This window comes from Mycteria americana, chromosome Z, assembly GCF_035582795.1.
Source record: "Mycteria americana isolate JAX WOST 10 ecotype Jacksonville Zoo and Gardens chromosome Z, USCA_MyAme_1.0, whole genome shotgun sequence".
NCBI lineage: Eukaryota > Metazoa > Chordata > Aves > Ciconiiformes > Ciconiidae > Mycteria > Mycteria americana.
Window position 1 is genome coordinate 21,475,102 of NC_134396.1, and position 17,568 is coordinate 21,492,669.

General features: G+C 39.9%; 1 protein-coding gene across 1 annotated transcript; it reads left to right on the top strand.

Moving 5' to 3' along the window:
* Window positions 1-669: 669 nt before the first annotated feature.
* ZNF366 (zinc finger protein 366) lies at window positions 670-13,282 on the top strand. The gene is made up of 4 exons (XM_075527143.1): window positions 670-1,977; window positions 4,130-4,321; window positions 10,056-10,230; window positions 12,747-13,282. Exons 1-4 carry the CDS (start codon window positions 679-681, stop codon window positions 13,280-13,282), a joined length of 2,202 nt encoding a protein of 733 aa, XP_075383258.1. The 5' UTR covers window positions 670-678.
* Window positions 13,283-17,568: the final 4,286 nt, after the last annotated feature.

Here is a 17,568-nt window from a genome sequence, read left to right on the forward strand (position 1 = left end):
ATCTCTGGGATTAAAACAAAGAAAATAAATTAATCTCCACCTTCTTATTACAATACAAAGTGAGAGAAGCCAGGAAACACGGCACAAAACCTGATGGTACACAGTGTCCTTAGATCACTTGGCCATTGTTTTCTCTCACAGCAGCACATGTTAATGATACAAAGAAGTTTAACATTTTTTGGCTTTGGCTTTTCATGTCATAACCATAATAAATGTGCACATTATTGTTTGTATTGCCATATCCTTCAGATGCACCGCCAGTTTCTAGAGCCTGTGCATGCCCAGCCAAGGACAGGATTTTGCCCACAAATAGCCTGGCTGAATTAAATTAAGCAGAAACATTGCCATACACATTCAGCTGCAAAGTAGTGTGTCACGGTACGGCAAGTTTATGTTGCAAAGATATTGTATTGGTCAAACTTGATTTAAACCACCAATTCTACTGGAGGAAGATGAAAGCTTCTTTGTTCTTTGCTAACAAATTTAATTCTGCTTTAAAAGGCCTTTGTCTTATATGGGCCTAAGACATCCTCAGTCACGTTTAGTTAAAAAAACCCAACAACCTCCAAAAAAATAAAATAGACAATAAAATGTTAAACCCAGGAGAACAGGAAGAAATAAAGATATTTGGGTTTTTGTTTGTTTTAAGGAATTTGGGCGACACAGAAAAAATCAGATATGATGAAGAACGAAGAAACGAGTTTTAATGTGGACAGTACCCAAGCCTCTCCCTTCTCCCGCTGCTTGCAGCCGCTGAGCCCTGTTACAAAGCTACACAGAGCAACTGCATTTGGTGAAGAATTCAGACCGCACCTCTCACATTTCCGCTATGGCCCTCCTCCTCTTGGAGACATGGAAACATTCCAGGGGTCCTTGGAAGGAGGGTCTCGGAAACGCAAGAGCATGCCAACAAAAATGCCTCCTTCTATTGCCCTCGAGGGTTCCTCATCACCACCAGACAGACCTGAAGATCACAACGACATAGGCTCTTCCAGTCTCCCCCTGGTGTTCCAACAGCCAGCACAGCCCAAGTACAGCTCCCAGATGATCGACCTTTGCAACTTTGGTTTTCAGTTCTACAGAACTCTGGAGCACTTTGGAGCCAAGCCCATTAAGCAAGAACCAGTGAAGCCTAACATGGCATGGCCCAGTAGCCCAGCATTCATGCAGGCTCCTTATCCTTATTATCCTAAAGTCCACCCTGGCTTAATGTTTCCTTTTATTGTGCCACCAAACTTTCATTTCAGGAATGCCTTTCAAATGAAAAGACCTCCAGAGCCACCCTTCAGGAGGGCTGAAGTAAGAGAAAGTGGTGAAAATAAACAGAAAGTGGAAAGAGTAGATGTCAACCTTCAGATAGATGACAGTTACTACGTTGATGTGGGAGGTGAACAGAAACGCTGGCAATGTCCTATGTGTGAGAAGTCCTATACATCCAAGTACAATTTGGTCACCCATATCTTGGGGCATAGTGGCATTAAGCCACATGCTTGCACCCGATGTGGCAAGCTTTTCAAGCAGCTGAGCCACTTGCACACACATATGTTGACACACCAGGGCACTCGGCCACATAAGTGCCAGGTGTGCCACAAGGCTTTCACTCAAACCAGTCACCTTAAGAGACACATGATGCAACACAGTGACATCAAGCCTTACAACTGCAGGATCTGTGGCAGAGGTTTTGCCTACCCCAGCGAGCTGAAAGCACACGAGTCTAAGCACGAGAGTGGCCGAGAGAACATTTGTGTGGAGTGTGGCCTGGACTTCCCAACCCTAGCTCAGCTGAAGAGACACTTAACAACCCACCGTGGCCCTATACAGTACAATTGCACTGAATGTGATAAGACCTTCCAGTACCCGAGTCAGCTACAAAACCATATGATGAAGCACAAAGACATCCGCCCATACATCTGCACTGAATGCGGCATGGAGTTTGTGCAGCCCCACCATCTCAAACAACACTCCCTAACTCACAAGGTAAGCCAGCGTGGGTGGCACGCTCACCTTGCATCAGAAGGTAGCACAAGGATTACAGGCTACTAAAAATGCACTTATGTACCTCCTCGGAAAGAAGGTAATCAGTCTATAGAACTTCATGCTGGCCCTTTGCCAGCTGGAGAGTTTTATGCAGAGCAAAAACCCCAGCAGCGCTGGCAAAAGTAGAAGCTAGATGTCTCTGTCAGTCTTAAGTACACACAAAACCCGCTTTATTATAAACAGGAGTTCAATTAAAGCACCTGTACTTCCCAACACTGTATTCACATCTCTCTGTTTCTGGGTTTTATCTTCAGAATGGCCTTCTATAACATAATTTTGTAGAACTGTATAACTCCCCCGAAATTTTACAGAAATTTTCTACTGAAAACCAGTTCTATTGCTGTGCTCTCTTAATTGGGAAGTAGGTGGATTTGCAGTAAACACTATGTATGCAGCAAAAGAAAGTATATTATTACTCACCAGATTTTGAAGAATCATTATAATGAGACATTCAGGGAAAAAACAACCTAAGACAAATTCCCCTTTGTGCATAAGTTATCCAGAATGCCAGTTAATGAAAGTGGACAGGCAGGATCATAATCCCAGTCAATTTGTATCAAGTGGCAGTCTTGCCACTGCTGACAGCAACGACAGCAGAGTCAGTTTAGGCTAGGAGCGGGCTTTGGAACACATCCAGAAAGATTGCTTTCAAAAATAGGAAAAATGAAACTGTTCCATTCAAGAATGTCTGAAATTGGCTTATCCACCTTTACAAAAATGTTGTTAAGACAAGTCAAAGTGCCACACATTTTATAAAAATGTGCTTCCAGCTTTGCATAATTTTTCTTTAACACTTGAATTTTGGCTTTTATATGAAAAATATCCAAAATACATAAAGCTACAGCATTTCAGTCTTATAGACACATTTTTTTAAAAAAACCCAACAACCTCTACTTCCACATTTGCTTTTTCTTCCCTAATATATGATTATGATTTCTGCTCTTTTTGGAGATTCCCTGGTCTTTGGATTTACCATGCAAAATTCTACTAATTTAAGACTTGGTAGTTTTTGTCACAGGAAATGCAATGCCCCTGAGCCTTTAGAGAGCTTCTACTTCTTTGTCCACAGCTGCAGGTGGATTCAGCTGTGAACATAATTAACAGTACTTAGCTGTCCAAATGCAGCCTCACATCAGATAGGCAGACACTTAAAGCCACTGTTGGTATTCACAGTTTTAGTTTCACAATTAACTGTGAAAACCACTGACTGGCACAAAAGTAGAGATTGTTTCAAGTCTTCTTTGCAATGGGGGCCTGCAGGAGGAGTAATTTCTTTCGGCACTTCACTAGTAAATCTTCATTACCTTCAGCAAGTTATACCCAAACTCTTAAAGTGTTAGTGGTAAATGAATTGATTTTCATAAAATCTAAATAACTTTCTGAGGAGCTGGCATTTAGACCATGTGCGTGTTCAAATGCATATTGAATTATGCATTAGTAAATTGATTGAATGGCATAAAAGGTGCTAGAACCTTTGTAAACATGAGATAAAATGAGATGACTCCATTAGGGTTAGTGCAAGTCCCACTAAGAGTGAACAGTTTTTTCTCTTCATTGAACGTAACATGTATATTCTTATTTGGTGACATTGCTTGACTACTTCTCGGTTACTTCAGATTATTTTCTATAGCTTTCTTCAAAACAGGGCTATGTCCTTTCTAGAAGCTAATGACACTCAATTATCAAAGACAAGCACTACTTTAGCCTCTTAACTCTAAAAACCAACATTTTATTTTTGGTCAATAAGTGTACCCATTTGACCAATACTTTACATAAACAGCAGAGTAAGACAGAGAAGCTCTGCTCCTGACTATGTCTCATTGATTTGTAAACATACTGATGGAAACAAAACTCATTATTACATTAAGCTTACATTTTGTTTTCCTTCTCTGCTTGTCAGATTCTTATGAGAATTTGCCAGGAAAAAAATACATAAGTATGTATTACTTAAACAAATGATGTTAAAAGTGAAATAATTTATTACTTACTTTGCTAATGCAGAATGAATAATTCATGTATTGCTGTACTGCAGATGAAATGATCTAGAAAATTTTCCATCTACAGAATTTTCTGATTTTTTCTTTTCTTACAGGGTGTGAAAGAGCACAAATGTGGAATTTGTGGCAGGGAGTTTACTCTGCTAGCCAATATGAAGCGACATGTGCTGATCCACACCAATATCAGAGCCTATCAATGCCATTTGTGCTTCAAGAGCTTTGTGCAAAAGCAGACTCTCAAGGCCCACATGATTGTTCACTCTGATGTCAAACCCTTTAAATGCAAGGTAAGTGCATTTGGTGGCAGAGGCGTTAACGCGCTGGATATTTCTATGATATTATCATCTTGCGATATAGTAGAATTAGAAGAACAAGACTTGCTAACACATACTGCAGGTGCATTTAAATTAGCATAAACCAGCCTGGGTTTCTTTCTTTATCCAAGTTCTGCTTACGCACCACAAAATAATGGAGGTAAATATTTGTGGTTTACTCCTTTTGCCTTCAATATCAATTACTTTCATCCTCAAATATTTTTTTCTCTTTCATGAGCGTTTAAATGCTACAGCGGTTTGAGGACAATAAGCATACCTGACAGTTGCTCAGTACAGCCATCCAAACGGAAGTTTAAGTGCTTAATAGCTTGAAACACTGACTAAAAACATAGATCAAGTTGTGCACCCCGCAGAGGACCATAGAAAAGCAGCAGCCATGACTTCTCACAGTGATGCTACGCGACAGGTCAGGGAAGGACTCAGAGAAAGCCACAGCAAAATACAACGGCAGAAGGGATTTGAATGGGCCAAGTGTAATTACCAAACTGAAATTCAGGGCAAGACATCAGCATCCTAACAGAACAGCCTCTGAGACCATCTGGCCTTTTTAGGATCCTGTGTGAATTCCAGTTTGCTGCCTGCCTCCAGCACATTGGAGGCTGACATTCCCTTTCCATCCTCTCTTCTCCTCCTTCCCCATAAACCTTTGAGGCTTTGGCTTTCTTGACCATGTTAATCTCTAATATCTTCCGTATGAATTATTCATGTTTATACTCTTAGTCAGTATTGGACACATCTGTTCCTTTTGCTGCCTATCTATCTGGTTCATTACTGTAGCCATACCTTGTGAAGTCAAAGGTTGTAGGTTTTATTCCCACTTTGATCTGCTCTAAGAGGGCTATAAATACAGAGTGGAGCATATTATCCAGTTTATGCCTAAGTAACTGAAGATTGATCTGGAAGCAATTTCTAGAACTCTTTCATCCAACATCTTTACAGAATTAAATATTTTCTTAAAAGGAATATTTCATCAAGAAGCAGAGCTGGATGAAAAATTTTAAATGGAATTATTTTGTCTTGAAAAATGTAGAACTCCAAAATGTCATAGGAAAATATGGCATTCAGTGATAATTTTAATAGGAAAATGTCAAAATGAATCTTTTGACTTCCTCATTTTGCTTTGATAACTTTGAAGCATTTAACTTTGAAAAAATAACAGCAAAGTCTTTCAACTTCAGCATTTTGTTTCATTTTAATTTATGTCCTATTAAAATGTTATTTTGTATATTAGGACTTATGTTATTCTATATTGATAAAATAATTTCTGTTACTGAAATGCTTGGGTAGTTCCATGTCAAGTCTACTGGAGACTTTCATTCTTTGAGAACACCTGCAAACCTGTCTTTTTGTTCCCACTTGGTCAAAGTCCTCCTCTGATCCCTCAAATTTCAGAAAAGAAACTCAATTGTTTGATCAGCTGTTCTGGACCCACACTAATTTTTAGGTATGTGCAGATTAGTCGGAAGTTTGTGTTCAGGTTAGGGTTTGACGATGACAGACTATTAAAACTTAGACATGGCAATAGTTTGAACAGGGAACTGGAGTACCACCAGTGTGTTTTCCAGCCAGTAACAAAAGCTCTACAGGAATACCTGTTTTTCTTATTTTTTTACTTCTCTGTCCGCACCCAATATTCCTAGGAGGAAAGAAACAAGTAAGCACAGTGAACCAGTTTCTCCTATGGCTGAAGGGGTATGAATCAACATCAGTGCCCCTGAACGGGGCAGAGATTGTAACAGTAAGCAAAGGGAGAATCAGGAATTGCTCTTTGGCATTAGGAACATCCCTTGCCTCTCTGGCAGAGCCCTAGAAAGACTCGAGCAAGTATTTCTGGTGGGTATTCAGAGGGTTAAGGCAATGACCAGATAGCAGCCTTTTGGCACCAAGCTCCTCCTCAGCAGAAGGAAGGATATAGCTGTATGAACAGCCTGCTTAACAATGGCTCACATGTCCCCGGGGAACGGCCTGCAAATAGATTTCATCTTGCTTTCTCTTGTACTTTTCAAAGCTTCCTGTTTTCTCACGGTCCTTTTGGACAGTTTACAGTCTTTCTCCCTCTCCCTCTCTCTTTGAGGAAAGGAACACCCTTCTTATGAAGAAAAAAAAAAAAAAGAAGAAGAATGCAAGGGAAAGAGAGCACAGCAGTAGCCTTTCTACTTCACCACATGCAATGGTTTTCTTTACCTTTTTCTCACAGCAAAAGAAAACATGAGGCTTTCCTATGTGTCTAATCACAGCTAAGCACAGACTATCTGAAGTGAGGGAGTAGCAAATAGTTGTCCCTTCTGTTTCCTCATCCAGCTGCAGCCTGGATCTGTGTTTGATTTTTCTCTGAAGAGTGAACTTCTCTGTAGCATGTAAAGGCCTGAGCCTGTGCTGCCTTTTTTATTTCTGTTTTAAAAAAAACAACACTAAAGAGTTCTGAAGGAGTTGCACCAACTGGTGCAATAGTGCTAATCCTGATTTGTAGAGGAAGCTTCTATGAAATTTACAGTTGCTTTTAGTGCTGAAGTCAAAAATGTTTCAGACCTCCAATAAAGAATGCAATGAAGTTTTCTCCAGCCCAGCCAAACACACTTTGCAGCGGATGTTTTGAACTCCATTTTTTTCCCATCTAAAATCATGTGTTTAGATCAGGATTCAAAACCAAAGAAAATGTGAGAGACAAGTACTTTGGGAAGAAACAAAACAGACTGACAAATCCAGAAGGGTGATACTTCGTGTGGTGGCTTAGGAAGACAAAATCTAGTGTTGAACTAATTCAGCTTTTCTAGCAAACTGTACTGAAGTCCATTTCACCAGCCAGTGCAACACAGTGTGTTCAGCAGACTTGCAGCTGAGGTCCTTCTCTTCAGGGCTTGAATTTTGTTTTGTCTAAAACAGACCGCCTAACAAAAGCTCCACAAGTAAACCATGTTGTTCCTGCTATCCCAAGATCTCTCGCATGAGCTTTGCATTTCCCTGAGTGCTAAGGTGCTCTGTGGTGAGTTCTGCTGGAGCTCCCTCCCATGCAACTGGCTCAGGGTCATCTTTCACACTCTGCTCATCAGCGCTCACACCCCTGCCCTGTCACAGAGAAAGAAAATCTTGTACACCTTCCTAGTTTGGTCTGCAGTGTCAGGCTGTTCTTTAAACACTAGCTGTGAACCCCAGCTAGGTCTGAGTTGATGCCTTCCAGCATGTGAGCCCCAAACCTGCTCCCTTCACCCTCTGGATCATGGATATTCATCTGAAAGTTGTCTCGTGCCTCTTGAAAAGGATAGGTTACCCAGAGACCATGCCACACAGAGCCATCATTCTGAAAAACAATTTTCATATCTGCATTTCTTTCATTTTCCTGCCACACCTCTCCACTCTAGTACCATTTCCTCATGTACCCAGAGGAGATTTCAGGACAAGAACACATTACACAGCCCTAAGACTGTCCTTGACTTTGGGAAATGGAAAACCTCGTCCCTTTATTTAGAGACACAAAACTTTTATGCTGTAAGGAACTATCCTTTACGAAGTCCCCTGTCTTTTCATTATGAAGAAAGAGAAATAAATGTTGCCTTGACAGAAACAAAATAAATGCTCCTACTAGATCAACTTTTAATACTCAATACCTTAGAAAGATATAGATTTGCATGAAGTACTCTAGCCATTCACCTGTTCAACCTGATTTTCCTTGATTACCAGTTTAGATAGAGAAGTAAAGACCTAGCTATCAGAAAGCAAAAGCTGGTGAGAATACAGGTCAGCCACAATACAAGCAGATAACAAGAAGCCTTCTGCTAAGAGGTATTAGAGAGGTATTATTATTGGCATTCTTGCAGCCAGAGAAATACTGACATGTCATAGGTCCTTCCAGCAGCTGGTCAAGACATAATCAGCTGCTGTTCTTCCTTGCAAATTTTCTGTGCTCATCAGTGTTTCTTCTCCTCTTTGTTTCCTCCCAGCACTTTCAGAGTGGTTTTTTGGTGCATTCATTTCCCTCAATATAAGTCATCTGGCATATTAGCTTTCTTTGAATGCAAAGAAGAGACAGTCCTCTTTGCTAAGTGGATGAATGACCCTTGGAATCAGATATCTTAATTTACAAAGTAATAACTCATTTTCAGTGGCTATTCTTTTTTTTTTTCCCCACTGTCTTGGGAACACTTTGCTGATAAATTTATTTGCTAGAATGTTCATTTTAGCAAAATCACAGAGAGCAAATCACGGAAGAGAACTTATGCAGCTGAAGCAGATATTTTTTTAAAAGCAAGTGAAAATTTCCAGGCTCTTTCTTTTTGCAGCATTGACTCTGCTCTAGTTTTTATTTAAAAACAATACCCCTCCAAATTTTTGTATTAATGAACTGCTTCCATTTTCCTTCAAGAGATGGTTTAAAATGCAAAGGATACAGTACTATTTCACCAAGGATCATTCCACTGTCTCCATTTCATCCAGATATTCCAGGTGATGGCTTTGTGAATTTGAATCAAAAAGTACGGTAGCAGACCTTCTGTACTACCAAAATAAATTAAATCAGAAGTCAGATTAGACCAAAGATTTTGTGGAATCTCAGTAACTGCTTTTTAGTAATTTTCTCCCAGATGAGTACACTGCTTGGTGGAAGTTTCAGTTACTCCATAATAGTGGTTCTGGGTCATATAGTAATAAAGATCATTTAAAAAAGTAAAGGCTGATGGTAAAAGTATTTGTCTAAAACCATTCCTAAAAAAGGAGCTGAAGTAGAAAGCAAACACAGCAGTTTGCAGAGGATGGAAATAGCCACTTGAATGTGAATAAAATTATAAATCCTGCTAAGGAAAGACCAGAAGACAAGGAAGACTAGAAGCTTGTAACAGTGATGTCAAACTCTCATGTCTTGAGAATATATTCGCTTTGTAAGGGACCAGACTACAAAAGGACCCATCTAGATAACAACAACAATGAAAAAAACCCCTTATTGTTTCATCAAAGGGAAACTTGCATGATCAATAGCTTGAGCTGGCAGGAACACGCTTCAGGGAAAGCTGAGTCATTCTTGCAGCCCCATGACTGTTTAAATTCCAGCTTACTCACCAGAGACACTGAAACACAGAAGCTGGTAAACAGAAGATAAGAGGATCAGAGAAAAATGGGGGAGCACAAAACAAGAAAAAAAAAGGAATTACTTTTTCTAGCTTTAAGCAAAATGTGCAGCTGTTTCATTTCCACTTAAGGAGAAGTAATATTCTGCTTGACTGTTTCACAGAAAGCCTTCATTGGTTTTATTTTGTATCTCCATCTCTGCCTGGCGTTGTTCTTGATTAAAGGCTAGATTAGTAAACTACAAATGAAATGGTTCATCAGGGCAGAAGGTTATACTTTAAATTTCATTCAAGCTAAGAACCTTCCAGGTTATGCTCTTAAGCCTCTCCCCTCCTTACAACAACATTCCCTGCTTTTGGGGAATCCTTGACTGTGTCCTAGTCACCAAATTTAAAAAATGGCAGCAGTGCAGAAGGCCCTAGATAGATCAGACTCAAGCTCTTGTCTGGATTTTAGACTCAACCTCTTGTCTGGATTATAGGATTTTTGCCTATATCTTTGAAAAACAAATTGCAGCCAGAAGCTGCTAGGGCTCAAGTTGAGAAGAGCAGGTTCTATTTAATTTTAAAATGTTCTCCTTGGAAGTACCCCTTTGAACTAATAATTTTCATTTTTCCTGTTTTTACAGCTGTGTGGAAAGGAATTTAACAGAATGCACAACTTAATGGGACACATGCACTTGCACTCGGACAGCAAGCCTTTCAAGTGCCTCTACTGTCCCAGCAAATTCACCTTGAAGGGGAACCTAACCAGGCACATGAAAGTCAAACATGGGGTCATGGAAAGAGGATTTCATTCTCCAGGTAATATTTTTCAGCAAGGTTGTTCTCTGAGAGATTTGAAGATGCATATCAGTAAACCCAAATGAGCTTTGTACCACAGACCCATGATCTTGTACCATAGATCCAATGCTATTGGAAGAGATTGAATCCCATAAGCGTGGGAGGTTGTTATTAACTATCTATATTACTCCAGTGCTACAGATCCAAGATTCCCAAGGTAGTGACCCTTGTCTCAGAGACCTTTCAGACTAGATATCTGATGACACAGAGGTACAGACTGAGGTGGAGGAATAGATAGAGACAAAATGAGACAGTATTTATGAACACAAAGGAAATAATTGTAGCACACGAAGTTGCTGTCATCAGGTGTTAGGGAGAATATGGTCAGTAGTGTGAGAGCAGAGGATTTATCGAGCCATACCAAATGTTCTTGTACCTAAAAGTCCAGGGCTCCCCGTCCATCAGTGTGCGAAGGTGCAATATCCACAGCACCACAGAGCTTCTCCCAGCATGTGGGTACCCTGAGACACAAATTGGAGTGAGACAGTGGAGACTCAGCCTTAGTGAGGCTGTGGCACATGTAGCTGGCCAGGGGAATGACTGGGTGACATGATCTTCCTGACTGAAGGTGCAGTTCCATTATTTTTGAATAAATGTTACAGTTTCAAGCGGCTTGATTGCCAGAGGCTGATAGACCACAGCCTAGCAGCCATGGACAAGAAGACATTTTTCCCTAGGCACACCTGGTTAGGAGTTTATAGTTCTTCTCTCATGTTTGAGGTACATCATAAATCACAAATTCATTCAAAACTGACAGAAGCAAAAAATCTAGAAGGTTTCCTGGGTCTTGCTCACTGCTTGTTGGATTCCAGTCTGGAATAGGAATGGAAGCCTGAATGACTCTGTGTCCAGGAGTCTTGGTTATTATGTACCACACTGACATAACTGATGTTAGGCAAAGGCCATAGGCTCAAGACCCAGTTTACAAAGAAGCATGTGAACAGGAGGAGACACTCCTCCCCCATCTCAAAGTATATGGATTTTTGACTACCGAGGGTATCCTGCAAAGAATTTCCTATCTGCCACCTACCATATACACTTCCTCAAGTCAGCCTCATGTGTGCACACATGCCAATGCTATCTAAAGAAGGGAGGATTGTTTTGAGAGTTTGAGTATCCAAGATATTTTGTTTGTTAAGACTTTCTGGATAAATAAATCTTTCATGGGTAAGATTTCTTGGTGTTCCTCAAATTCAAGCTTTAGGGCAGCCTAGCACATATGTAAAACACATACTCTAATGACATTTGGCATAAAATTTACAAAGATCCTAACAGGTAATGAAATAAATGGCTCTTTTTTTCCTGTAAATCTCCTACAGCAACATGCTAGTTACACAATTACTTATAATTGAAGATGGCCTAGGAGCTTTTCAGTGTACAAAGATTCTTCAGCCCTTGAGGCTTATCAGACACAAGACAATATGTAAGAGCTGCCACCTGCTCATGAACCATTTTAACAAATGCAACCTGTTGCAAAGTAACAGCTGTATCTAGTGAGGCTGCATAGATCCTGCAGAAACTGGATTCAATTACTGAGGGAAAAAACCAAACCAAACCAAAGCAAGTAAAATAGCGGCTTTCGTAGATATTGGCTATTGGGTGAAATCCTCACCCCAGTACTGTCACTATTCTTTTAATTAAGATGGACTATGCCTGCAGTGTCTGAATCTTCTTCAGTGCATCCTGGTGCTCAGAGATCATTTGAGTCCACAGATGCCTCCTGGGTAATGTCTGGATTTCCAGCAAGAGAAGAGACACTCTGACAAATGCTAAGACAAACCAGATAGAGGACTATACTTAGACTTATACTGCACTGCTCAGAGTCATCATTTGTTTATAATGATTTCTTCAAACTGAAGCGCTATCTAGTGCATAGAGCTTTTCAGTGGCATGAGTGGCTTCTCAGTGGATGAAAGAGGGAAAACTAAGGAGAGTGGAGGTCGTAGACTGCTGAGACTTGACTGTCTTTTCATTTTTAAAGTAGTAACTTCGAACAAAAGTGTCCATAGAACAAACACATTAACATATTTTTAATCTCTTCCAGTCCTCTGGAAAAAAAAATGTACAAAACCTGGGACTTTGATTATGGCCTGTGGTGCTTTAGATCAAAGTTTTCATTTAAAAAAAAATAGGAAGGAGCAAGTGGGTAGGTTCACTGCCAAAAATAGTTTGCAAGAGGCCAGGCCACTTCACTTTTATTCCTAGCTCCCTCATCAAGTGCTTGGCATGTACAGCACCATGTTTTGTGTGTCCTGACCTGGTTCGGAAGTGTATACAATAGTATTTCTTTTAACATCATCTCAAAGTAGATGCCATGAGATGTAAACAGCGAAGCACTTGGAGGTAGCTGGGTGGAAGACAAAGGTAAAGTATGACGTAGAAGGCTGCTTCATGTTTTATTTTTTAACCATGTATCACATAGTAAAATTTCCTATATATAAATTGTTCCTTTTCTCCTTCCCTCAAACCGCTACAAGGTTTTGGAAGAGGAAGAATTGCTCTGTCCCAGACAAGTGTCTTGAGAAGCTTGGAACAGGAAGAGCCCTTTGATCTTTCCCAGAAAAGCCAAGGGAAGGGAATCTTATTTCATTCAGATGGTGAAAGTGCCAAGGGAAGCTCATGCCAGGAAGAAGAGGAAGACAACTGCTATGAGCCAGAGCGGTACAGCCCTGGCACGTACCACCACGACGACAACAAGCTGTACGTGGCTAAAGATCTGTCTGGCAAACCTGAGTGCATGATGAAGGACTTCAGAGAGTCCTACTGCAATGAGAAGGAAGAAGTGCTAAGTGAGGGAGGACTGGAGAAGAGAATAGGAAATTCAGACAAACAGGAGAGCCAAGGAGAGAGAGACCTTGCAAAGGACAAAGAACACTTCAGCTTTAGATCCTTTGAAAAGGCCAGACTTGGCCACTCTCTCTCTGATTACTTGTATTTCAAGCACAGGAACAAGAGTTTGAAAGAATTGCTGGAAAGAAAAATGGAAAAACAAACAATGCTTATAGGCATTTAAAATGGACATTTTAAAACAGCTGGAAAATGGGGACCAGATAGCTTTTAACATGAACTGTAATTTACCAAAGCCTGGAAGTTTGTAGTAGTCTTTAGAAATAAACAAGCCAAATTAATAAAAATAATTTAAGCTAAAACACATACATTAAAAGAATAAAGCAGTCCAAGGTCACCAAGAAATGCAATAGATATTGAACAATAACATTTTAATACTTATCCATTTGATGTATAAGACAATGGGGTGGGTACAGAAGTTTATTTTCCTTTATCTGGGGTGGTAAAGACTTATACACAATTTTCTAGATATCAAAAAGCAACATACTTTAGCGTTTGAGTTATTATCTGACTAAATATATATGAACACTTCTAACCATATGTCTCAAAAAAAAAATCTGAAAATACTAAGTATTTCACAGTATAAGCAAGAGTACTATTAAACATGGTGTGCATGAAACTTCTGTCACTCTCAGAACTAACACAGTCCAAATACTTTCATTTACTGAAGTGGCTGTTAGTTCAACCACTTAACTATGAGAAATGGGAAACAAATTAAGAAGAAATACTAATGTCTTGTGAGATAGTGAAGAGCAGCTCTGTAAGGCTTTGAAAGGACTGGAATTTATTACAGTCACAGAAGCTTTTCCTCTAGCACAAGGGATGTTCATGCTTTGCTATGTTTCAGTCATTATGGGAGTATTCAGCAATTCTTCAAGTGAAATAGCACGGACTGTGTTGACATTTTGTTCTACTGTCTGCTCAGACCAATACATCGAATGAGCAGAAGCAGCATGTAGCATTTGCAAGTCTTGCTGTAATTACACGTAAAGCAATATGAGTAATTTCATTGAGAAAATGATGCAATTTTGCCATTTATCTCTTCAGTTTATCTTGGCTAACAAGGATGATTTTTAAATACACAGGTCTGATCAGATTTTATTTTAGAAGGTATGCCAAAAAAGAGCCCTTACAGGGCAAGCAGTACCTCACAGAGGAAAACTGGTTGTGGATTTCCTCTTATCAGAGTCAGAAATTTTCCCTTATCAACATGGCTTGACCAGTAAGCTCCAGGCCTTTCAGAATAATTCTCTCACACTGTTTTTACTGAGTCATTCTCAACTTTGCATCCTCTGATTCCCATACAATTATATATTTGTAACAAAGATGCTAAAAGCACATTCCATTAAGCACATTCCATTAATTGCATGAACAGTTTGACCAGCACCTTGATTCCTGCATCTTCAAGATAGACGACAAACAGCCCCACACCATCCTATTGCTTATAGGGAAATAAAGATTTAATAAGTCATTTAATTAGTCCTATGTCATTCTGACATCCCAGCTCAAAAGGTTAAAATCCATATATATGGTACATGTTCTCCAAATATTACTACCCTCTTCACTTACCTGCCGAGTTCTTGATTTGAAATACCTTGCTATCATGCTCAATATATAGCAAGTTATAATTAAATATAGTCATATACTTATGGCTTGCTAAGGCTAGAGTCATGTAGCTGCAGCTCTCTGCCATTATAAGAAACCACTCACCTTACAGAACTAGTGATTCTCACACCTACCAGTCCATCAGCGTTCACATGGCAGCAGCCCTTATTCATCATATAAAACTGGGTTTGTGTAGTCCAAGGTTGCAGAAGGTGGTTTCATTTTTCAGGGCTCAAACACAGCATAATAAAGATTCTGAATGAAGATCAGAAAAAGCTGTTGATAAAAGAAGCTGTAACATACGGGTGACTCTTCTAAATGTAATTAACTCTACAGCTGATGTACAGACTTTTTTAAAATAAAAAGGGTATACCAAATTGAAGTGGAATGTAGGTCACTTTAGGCCTAGAATTAATGATGTCTTTCAAAATGAGGTGTATTTCAGAGGTACATAGCCATGTTTTTTTCCAGTGATGAACTGTTTTATCATATACATTCAACTTCCTTACTTCCACTGCAAGATAACTCCTCTTGAAAAAGTAGCCATCTTTCTTTCAAGGAAGACATTGTGGTCAAGCAGAAGAATCAGAAAAATTTCAGAGTAATGTGTGTAACTGTATTCTTTCTTAGAGTAGAGGGGAAATGGTCAGGTAGAAATTCAGCATGGTCTAGGAGATTGTCTCTTAGAAATGGGAACAAGTCCTTTGGTTACCTTCTTGGCAATATCTTGTCTCTGCCAGACAAAAGCTCCTATTTGAGAATGTATACAGCCGTGAGCTGGGAGTCACTAACTCTTAGAAATGTCTCTCTCAAGGTGCTGTAGTTTACAGCTGTGCATGACTCAAGATCAGTTCACTCCACCTTTGCAGTCTTATTAGTTCCCATGATAAAAGGAATAAGCAAGGAATCAGGAAGCTGGTTGCAATTTCTAAAATGGTGATCATGCATATGAGTTGAACTTAGCAAGTGCCTTCACTTCTGTGGTGTGTAAAGCAGAAAGACATGCAGTCCTTCCATTGCAAAGCCCTGTTATCTATGCATTGGAGAGTGTTATGGGACAGCTAGACAATCCTTATCAAGAAAGAGACAAATGATTACGTATCAACAGCACTTCAGGCAAATGGAGCAAAGTAGACATTTTCAGAAGAGCTCCTCTCCCAGTAGATAACATCGTAACCACAAAAATTATGTCTACTGGAAGTATGCAGTCCAGAATTCCCTTACAGACCTTATAAGGGAAAGTGCCAGACATGTCCTTAGGAAAGGAAATCACTGCAAACAGTTCTGGTTTGTCTGAATGGTTAACCCAAACACTTTCAACGACACCCTCACTGCAGCCAGTTTATCCACTTCTACAATCGTACTTCTCATTGGAGCAAAAGCAACTGGCAACCACATACAGCCAGGTGGAAAGGAGTAGAGGTCCCCAGAATGGCAATGCTATTTGGGAATAATTCGTAACGTAAATCCCTTTTCTTGCATTCTTCCTAGAAAGCAGAAAGTATTCCATCACAATGAGGCCTTGAGACTATGCCCAGTCACATAGTCACACTAAGCTAATTCCCAAGCACCCAAGGCTAATTCATGTTAGAACAGAAAAATCTCATCTAAAACCGTAAGTCACCAGCAAGAGGAACTGCAAACAAAACTGAGATAAGGAGACAGTGCCAAGTGACCCAAGCAAAGAGATTAGGAGATGATAGTCCTCCCTACTGCAGAACATAACGCAGCTGGGTCTAAGACACTTGTTACAAAGAGGCCCCAAGGGACAAATTAAAAGTGAAATAACAGCCTTCATTGTGGAGCACCTTGCTTTTCAAACATAAGTTATTTTCATGCTATTTACATTGGCACCATTTTGGGAACAGACAGTAACAGCCTTTGCTTCTTAATAGCTTTGAAAATGCTTTATAGAAATTTGCTCTCATAATGAAGTTATTTCCCATTTCTGATTTTCGAGGGATTAGCTTCCTTGTTTTGCTTTGAATAGAGGCTCAGATGTCCTGTAGAGATGTTGCCTGTCCCCTGGATCTTGGGGGACATATTTTCTTTTTTTTCCTCCTTCTTAATCTGAGTCTATCTACCACCTTCTTGCTACGTTGTGGAAAAAAATTATTTATCTAACTCTCTGCTATTTGGGTTTTCATCTTCTGGTAACGCATGAAATTAAAGCCCAGTCTCCACCACCTCTATATTAAATCACATCCATACCTTTTCCCTGCATTATTATATGAAGTCTACCTTCATCCTCTTGGAGAGCATCAGAGCAAATAAGAGCGGCCGCAAATTCATACAGCTGAGTTGTGTTCCAAACTCATACAAACTGAGATGCTTCAAGAAGCCATGCTGAGAAAAAAGGTAAATTGGCCATGCCATAATGCGTCTGGCAAGTGAAGGCATGTGGTTTGTTAACTTAGAGGCTTTTCCGCTCTTAAGGGCAGCAGGGAAAATTCTGCAAGACACTGTACAGAACAAACTAGGTGGATGAAAAGTCAAAAGCTGGGTTAGTAAAATTTGATGGTAAAGAAATATAACGTATTTACTGAGAAAGTGAAGTTGTAGGTAACCCTGGAACAAGCTGTTTTGAGTCTGGCCACGGGGACTCAGCCACCTCTTTGTGAACCTGAGTTCTCCTGGCTGCCAGGCAGCCTCCAGTCTGTGAAGGCAAAGACAGGTGCCCTGTGTTCAGCAGCTCAAAGGATAAAACACTTTATAATAATATCATAATAGAAGTTTATCCTGTACTATGTCCTATAGAACAAGTTACTGGAAAGACCAAGTAATACTACTGCACCCACCTTTTCACAACTCTGTATTGATCTACTAGCTATTCTCCGATTTCTCTCT